The following is an 8,731-nucleotide window of genomic DNA, read 5'->3' as shown; positions in this document are numbered from 1 at the left end:
GAACTATATTCACCACATTCTACAAATTTCTATATGAACTATTTTTGTTACCATTATTTGTGATGATATGTTTAATAAGATCTATGTATATAGTCATTTATTTCTCATAGATTTTTCCTGACTTCATCCACAATTCCTGACTTATAGTTCTCAAAACTTTTGGCATTCTCTAATGGTGTGATAAAGGAGTCTCTTATTATATTAGTAAAGTATCTTATGTTAATGAAAGCTATGAAAGTTTCATACCTCCTGGTGGGAAAGGTGCTGAATTTTCTAGCAAGGGTTAATGACTTAATCATTTCTACATAGGAGGAATTAAATAAAAAAAAATTAAAGCAGTTTTCTAGATCACCTGAGCTGGGAACATGTGAATATTCTAAGAGATGTCATGCTTGGAGAGAACATTAAGGCATCAGGCTTTTTTCACATACCTTGCTCTATGCTTCTCATTGACCCGGCATTTCCTATTGCATCTTTTTTTAATAAACTGGTGATCTAGTCACTCTAAATAAATTAATTAAATCTGTGAATGGGATCCTGGAACCTTCTGATTCATAGCTGCACAAAAGCATAAGAATCCTGGCTTTTCTGTACTTTAAAGTAAACACAATCTTAAGAGTTTAACTCTTTAACTATGGACTCTGAAGCCATCTCCAGAGACAATATTTTCAGAATCCAGTTGAATTTCCCCTACACTTTGCTTGTTTCTGAGAACTGCTTGTTGAAATGTAAAAGCCTTCACACACTCATATAGAAATTAGAAATATAAACTGTCGTTTATATTCCTTAAAATGTAATACTTTTATTTAACTTTATTTAAAAGTGTGCTTTCAAATTTGCAAATCAATGGATACTTACTATTGTGTCATTGATGTTTATTTTGCATTGCAAAAAAGACTATGCCAATTGATTAGTTTTGCATTAAGCCCTAGTACATCCTAGTCAATTGTTATGGAGAGAAGAAGGGTCTGAATCATACCTGGTTGAGTTCAAGGATCACTCCTGAAGGTGCTCAGGGTACCATATGCATTGTGGGGATTGAACCTGGGTCGGCTGCATGTAAAATTAGTGCATAATCATTTCTCCAGCTTGAGAGATGAATCTTTTATACTGTTACATGACTTCATGTATATTTGGTAAAATAAGCTTATTATATTTCAAAGATTCCTATATTATTAAAATTTTTTTTGGTTTGCTTGTCCTAATAATTTATCCTAAGTAATTTAGAGAGATTGCTAAATCTCTTGTTATAGTAAAGGATTTGTCAACTTTTTGTGGATTTCTATTATTAAATTTTTGATGCAGTTTTTATGTGTTCCATATTACTAATGCAATCAATATTTTATTTTAGAGCCCATTGCTTTATCCTCACTCCTATAACCAGTGCTGACATCAGCATCTTAAAAATCACATTAAAATAAATTGTTCCAAACACGACTATGAAGACTAAACATAAGAATATTTATTCAGTGGAGTATGCATACCATATCAGAGTTGAATGAACTACAATCTAGAGCATTATCTTTTCCACACATAAATTTTTGATGACAGAAGTCAAAATGAAGTCTAATTGGCTAAAGCAAATCCTCAGTGAGTTAGCAGTCCTTTCTGAAGGCTCTGGGCAAGTAATGATTTTCTTCCCTTTTACAGTATCTGGAAGCACTGCCTAGAGTCCTTGGATTGTAAAACAACCCTGGTAACTCTCAAAGTTCTGTCCTCTGCTTCCATCTTGTTTCCAACCGCTAGGTTATTTATTCTATTTGCCATGCAATTCCTCTTCACCACATAATATAAAAACAATTTTCAGCCTCTGCTCTGTGGAGAGATGTTGGTCTGTAGGTGTGAAAGAAAAGCTGAAAATAGTGATCCATTATGTGCACAGTTCCTGAAATTCACTGAACTTCATGCTGGTGGAGGTCCCACGTGACTATGGGAAGTGGGGAATGAGGGGCGGCATACTAGCAGAGAAACTACCTCTTTCCTTCCACCTCTGCAACCCAGAAAAAGGCTTCTGGGAAGATCTAGTGCTGTAGGCCTTGCTCTGGCAAGGAAAACAAGGTTGGTCTTAGATCTTGCCCACGGGTCTGCCGCTTTTCCTAACGGAAAATAATTTCAGAGAGAATAAATGAAGTAAAAACAAGTTTTTACTTGGAAATATTGAGGAAGGAGAGAGGATAAGAAGGTAATAATGTGGGCCCAGAGAGATAGCACAGTGGCGTTTGCCTTGCAAGCAGCCGATCCAGGACCAAAGGTGGTTGGTTCGAATCCCGGTGTCCCATATGGTCCCCCGTGCCTGCCAGGAGCTATTTCTGAGCAGACAGCCAGGAGTAACCCCTGAGCACCGCCGGGTGTGGTCCAAAAACAAAAAAAAAAAAACAAAAAAAAACAACAACAACAAAAAAAAAAGAAGGTAATAATGTACCCGAAAGAAAACACAGGCTTCTCCGAAGGCGGAGAAAGCCCTGGTACACAACTCAGTATGGAAGCAGGCAAGTCCTCATCTCAAGAGGGGAGATATAAATATGTGCTAGGGCACCATGGACCAGGTAACACGTGTGTATACCTCCTTTGTCCTAAACTGAAAATAGGCTTTTTCCAGCCTGCCCCAAGTGGGGCTTTTCTACCGAGGTAAAAATCCTGTTGCTAGGTTGGTTGCCAGGGGGAAGTATTGAGGGTAGTTGATGGCCTTTTTTGATAGTCCTGACCTGGCCTTTCGATATCCCTTCCTTGGCTGCCTGCCTGCCTGTTTAAGTCCTAACGATAAAACTCAGTGTATCCTATGCATTTTAAATTATGTATCCCATAAATCAATAACATGAATATTTCATTACTGGTCCCTCTTTACTCCCCACATTCTCAAGTCAGAGAAACATACATGCAATTCACAATCGTTCCAAATCTCTTCTCTGGAACCTGCTTCACAATCACTCATCTTTTTTACATTCTCTTAGTTGGCCCTGACTAGTTTCTGTATAGAGGTGGGCCTCGGATGCATGCGAACTCTTCCTTGGACAGTTCCAAAAAATGTTATGTATTTCATCATTTGGGGCACCTGACGGGGAAAGCTAGGGCCACGATATGGGGAGTCATTGAATTATTACATTCAATGCTTATAATTGACCTGAGCTCTTCCCAATCCCTAGGCGCGTGTTCTTGGGTATTTGGAGGAAAAGGCCTCGGTCAAAGAAGCCTGCCCTGAACAGATAGAGAAGTCTTAATTAAGCTCTGGGCCCAGAGAACCAGCCCAGCACTTCCGGACACCGGCGACGGGGCGGGGCTACGCGCGGCACGTGACGTCACGACGTCGCGGGTCACGTCGGCTCCTCCCCTAACCCCGCCAGTCTGGTTTCCGGCGGGAGCCGCCACCGCGCTGCTCTGCGGGGTTACTCTGTTGCTGGTGGCGCGGCCGAGGCTGGCGGCGGGCTGCGCGCCCCCACTCCGGTTCCCGGCAGCATGCCTCACTTGGAGAACACGGTGCTCTGCCGCGAGTCTCAGGTGTCCACCCTGCGGTCCCTGTTCGGAGAGGTATTGATTGTCACGCCGCGCTTTTCTCTTCCCAGTCCCGGGGGCGAACATTTCCCTGGGCTGGGAGACCTGGTGCAGGAGAAGTGTGTGGAGCAGCGGGAACGATCGAGCCCTCTGCTGAGGGGTGAAGGCGGGAGAGGCAGCTGGAGGTGCTCGTGGGGCATCGATTTAGAGCCCAAGTGTGTCTCCCCCCCCCCCCCCCGATCCGTGCCCCTGGAGACTGGGTCCGCCGAAGTTGGCATCCCCGGGCCATAGGAGTGCGAGCCACGTGGTTCAAACCTTGGTGCTTTTTCTTTTTGCTTCCCAAGGCTGGAAGGAAGAACCCCAGGAGCTCGATCCTGGGCCTCTTTCTTCCCTGGCTTTTCACAGGGACCTCTCAGGAAAGAGGGGTATCTTCTCAGCCAAATTGTTGTTCTCAGTCACACCCTCACCAAAGTTGATCTGAGTTTTCCGATTGTTTTTCTAGACTGGTGGCTTCTGCTGAGGCTTTTGCTTTCAGATTGATTATTTCGACTTGGATCTTGCCTTAAAGTTTAAAGTTTAGGACGGTACTGCTCTCCCACAGGCACCGCTCTCTCTGCCCCCCCCCCACACTTTCTGGGTTGCTTGCTGGAATTTCTCCAGAAGTGAGGGGATGGTAGTTGAGTGGCTTTTGAAGTACTAGTGGCAACCTCTCCCCTCCTTCTAAAGGACCGAATCTGTGACTGCATATGAAGTTGCACATATATGTGACTGCAATAAAGTTGGTCTTTTATTTAGCTTCATCTAGTTACAGTTGTCCCACTTGGGCTACTGTTTGTGTAAAAATAGGTTTTGTAATGGTATGATGTTAAGTAACAGAGTTAAAACAATATAAAGTAAACTTGTTTTTGCCTGCAAGGGGCCAGGATAGGGTGGAGGAGGGTGGAAAATTGAGGACATTGGTTAGGGGACTGTCATGCTGGTGGTGGGATTGGGCTTTGAGCATTTAATGCCTGAAGTGACTGTATTATGAACAACTTGGTAAATCATGGTGTTATAAAAGTGTTTTGTTTTGGGGCCACACCTGGCAGTATCCAGGTTACTCCTGGCTCTGCACTGAGGAATTACTCCTGCCAGTGCTGGAGGGACCATATAGCATGCTGAGAATTGAACTTGGATCAGCCATGTGCAAGGCAATCGTCCTACTGCTCTTCTATAGCTCAGGCCTATAACATTTTTTTTTAAGAGTTTAGAACAGTTGATGGAGGGAATTTGATATTGATGTTGGAACGTTGTATGCCTGAACTTAGTTATAAAGAACTTTGTAAATCACTTTGGTTCCTAATAAAAATAAGTGAGAGTTCAAAATAATGCAAGAGTTCATTCGAAAAGATGTTATAATGTGGTTATTAATGCATCACACAATAAGTACAGGCTATGTGGCAAGGTTCCAGAAAAGAAGTTTCAAATGTTTGGGTAGCAAGGATGCCCACCATGCCTGTGTTGGACTCTAGAGGCATTGGGTTTTTTTGTTTGTTTGTTTGTTTTTGTTTTTTCCCTTTTTATCTTATCCTGACAAGCCTTCTTGGGGCAGGAGACTGCTACCTGCAGTAGGGTCTCTAGAGACCGAATATAAGTAGTTGGTGAACCCCGTTAGCCCAGAAATAGACCTAGAGTACTCGCTGGGTCTGATCAACTTAGTGGGGACTTCCTTCCCCCCAGTATAAATCATCCCACAGCACTGCCATCCCTTTTTCTTCGAAGATCCCTCTTCCTTCAGTTTACTCAATTCCTTGGAGAACTCTGCCTCTGAAACTCCACCTGGGCAGACTCTGCTCTTCCTCTCCCCCAAACTCTGAACCACCTTCCTCAATTCTATTGACTTCTTACTCTTTACCATGTAACTTTATATTCTTCATTACCATGTATTTGAATACCATGTCTTCTTTCCTTCTCTTCCTTCTCTTTTTCCTTTCTCTTCCTTCATTCCTCCCCCCCTTCCTCCCTCCCATGGGAGTAGGGGTGGTCTAGTAGTACAGTCTACTCCTGAGCTTAGTGCTTGGTGTTGGCAGGGTGGGGGTGCTAAGAGAACCATGAGTTGCCAATCAATTAATCAATCAGCCCCACAGTTCTGCAATTCTAGCCCATTGAGCTATCTCCTTAGTCCAGGGATAGAATTTTTTGTTTTGTTAGGGAACCACACCCAGCCTACTCGGGGCTTACTCCTGGCTCTCCGCCTAGGGATCAATTCTGCTGGGACTAAGGGGACCAAATGGGGTGGCAAGAACTGAACCCTAGTCATCTTTGTGTAAGGCAAGTACATTTGCAACTATAATATCACTCTAACTCCTAGAAATTTGACTTGCTTGGATGTTGCTTACCTCTAGACTCCATCCTTAGCCTCCCAAATGGTTCTTGGAGTACCACCCATAATAATTCCTGAGTGCAGAGCCAGGAGTAACCCCTGGGCATGACCTTCTGTGGCTCCAACCCCCTTACACCCCTAGAAGAGTTGAATTTAAACAGATTCGTGATTAGAAAGTTGCTTAGAGTTGAAATAAAATGCATCCACTGAATGCGCACTGTTGAAGTGATTCGGGTAAAATATTTTACCACAGATAATCTTTTTCAAGACTTGTTGTTTATATATTTATTTTTATATTTGTATACTGATTGTCTTTTCTCCCTTAGAGACATCACTTTAGCTTCCCTTCTATTTTTATATATGGACACACAGCTAGTGGGAAGACCTATGTAACAGAAACTTTATTGAAAACTTTGGAGGTAAGAATAACCCTAAATTTTATCTGCATGGATTTTGTTGAGGGGATTCTAGAACTGGAATGATCTAAGTGATTATTAAGTATAATTTATCTTCTTCTAAAGCAGTGCTTCTCAAATAGTGGGGTTTACCCCCCAGGGGGGCGCAGGCTCTATAAAGGGGGCGCGTTTGACCTCGGCAAACACTGTCATAACAAGCTAAGCCCCGTGTTTATGTCTATATTTCTCTGGAGCTGAGAGTTGCCGTGTCCTGCTTCAAACCCTGCTGCGAAAAGCTATGCATTGCAAAACGTGCTCATTGTAGCCATTAATCCAGGTATCACCTCTGATTAAAAAAATCAGCTCAAATTATTTTATGTATTTTTGTTTTGCAGGTTAAAGTGTTTTTTTTAATAAAGATACTATTTACAGTCGCGTGGTGGGTGCGATAAATGTTTTTTTCTTCCTGGGGGAGGCGTGACAGAAAATAATTGAGAAGCACTACTCTAAAGGAATATCTTATTACATAAAACATTTGTGATCAACTTTTGTTTGAATATGTTCAAAACTATAAAAATTTGAAGGCATTATTAGTTAACTTGAGACCTTTTTTGAGGATTGAGGCTATAGTCCACAGGGCTTATTTCTGGTTCTGAGCTTAGGGGATCATAGGAGGTGCTGGGGATCAGGATTGTCTATATGCAAGTAAGTATCTTAACCCCTTTATTTCTCTTTCCCTTACCTTGAGCCTTTGTGTCAAACTTTCACTTTTTTTTTTTTTTTTGGTTTTTTTTTTTTTTTGGGCCACACCCGTTTGACGCTCAGGGGTTACTCCTGGCTATGTGTTCAGAAGTCGCCCCTGGCTTGGGGGGACCATATGGGACGCCGGGGGATCGAACCACGGTCCTTCCTTGGCTAGCGCTTGCAAGGCAGACACCTTACCTCCAGCGCCACCTACCCGGCCCCAAACTTTCACTTTTTAAGAAAATGTTATTTGGGTGCTTGGGCCACAACTGGTGGTACTAAGCATTGACTCCTGGTGGGCTTGGGGGACCATATGGGGTGCTAGTGATCGAACCCAGGTCGTCCATTTGTAAAGCAAGCTATCTACCTACTATACTATCTCTCTAACACCAGAAAGTTACTTTTTAAGATGAGCCAGATTGCTCTAACTTAGCTTATTATACTTGTGGGGAAATACATGATAACTTTAAAATACTAAAATCTGTTTTGTCTATTGTTATATCAATACTAATAATTCTTTTTTTTTTTTTTTTTTTTGGGCCACACCTGTTTGATGCTCAGGGGTTACTCCTGGCTAAGCGCTCAGAAATTTGCCCCTGGCTCAGGGGGACCATATGACACGCCAGGGGATCAAACCATAATCCTTCCTTGGCTAGTGCTTGCAAGGCAGACACCTTACCTCTAGTGCCACCTCGCCAGCCCCAATAATTCTTAATCTCATCAGCTATGGAAACCCAATGCTCTATTAACAGTATCTCTCAACAGATACAAAACTCTACCCATACCCAGCCTTTCTTCACATATAAACATATAGTAATTTTTTAATTATTTCATAGTATTTAATCCTTTAAGTGGTGATTGTACATGCTTTTTTTTTCTGGCTTGATACTATGAATGTCTTAAAATATCCCCAACATGGAATTTAGTCTTTGATCATGAGGATCACTGATACATTTAAAAAATATAGATGAGCAGAGTGGAGGTTAAAAAAACCAACAAACAAACCATAGAAGCACGGACTTTATATAGCACACTTAAAAATAAGAGTGTATGAGCTTCTGGCTTAGGCATTTATACATGAAAACTCCCTGTAAGAATTGTCCAAAAATAAATATAGGAAATAAATGCCTGAGAACTAAGCTGGGTATTTGACTCAGGGCCTATCATTGGATCCCCAGTACCTCATATCTTATTTGGGCACTGTTAGGTTTGGAGTGCCCCACCCAGATTTTAAAAGGGCTTGAGAATCAAATGTGAATATTTCAGGGTTAGGTTGGTTTGTTTGTTGTTTTGTCCAACCTCAATAATTGAGGCTTGGAGCTGTCATGAGAGTACAGCATGTAGGACATTTGTCTTACATGGGACCAGTCCAGGTTCAGTCCCTGTCATCCCATATTGTTCCCTGACTCCGTCAGTAGTAATTTCTGAGTCCAGATTCAAGCTGAGAACCACCAGATGTGGCCCCCAAACAAAAAAAAAAACAAACAAAAAAAATCAAATTACTACTTAGAGGCTATTGTCTTGGCCACTTTTGGTGCGAGATTGAACCAGTGCCTTCCTCGGGCATTATATCTGCCCTAGCCCTTTGAATCATCTTCCTGGCATCCTGTATTTTATTTTAAACATGTTACAAGTTTTGGTGTTTTTTCTTAATTTTTTGGGGGGACCCATACTGAAGTGCTCAGTGCTTACTTCTGGTTTTTGCACTCAGGAATCACTCCTTATAAGGTTCAGGGAACCA

General features: G+C 42.1%; 1 protein-coding gene across 1 annotated transcript in view; it reads left to right on the top strand.

Moving 5' to 3' along the window:
* Positions 1-3,371: 3,371 nt before the first annotated feature.
* Positions 3,372-8,731, top strand: part of ORC5 (origin recognition complex subunit 5) — a 64,892-nt gene continuing 59,532 nt past the window's right edge. Inside the window, exons 1-2 of the mRNA XM_049783402.1 lie at positions 3,372-3,525; positions 6,178-6,270. Coding sequence (XP_049639359.1) covers positions 3,454-3,525; positions 6,178-6,270 — 165 coding nt within the window. The 5' untranslated portion in view covers positions 3,372-3,453. The remainder of the gene's footprint in view (positions 3,526-6,177; positions 6,271-8,731) is intronic.

Source organism: Suncus etruscus, chromosome 1 (assembly GCF_024139225.1).
Source record: "Suncus etruscus isolate mSunEtr1 chromosome 1, mSunEtr1.pri.cur, whole genome shotgun sequence".
In the NCBI taxonomy this organism is placed as follows: Eukaryota; Metazoa; Chordata; class Mammalia; order Eulipotyphla; family Soricidae; genus Suncus; species Suncus etruscus.
Note: the sequence above shows the minus strand (reverse complement) of the source record. Positions and strands in the feature narration are given on the sequence as shown.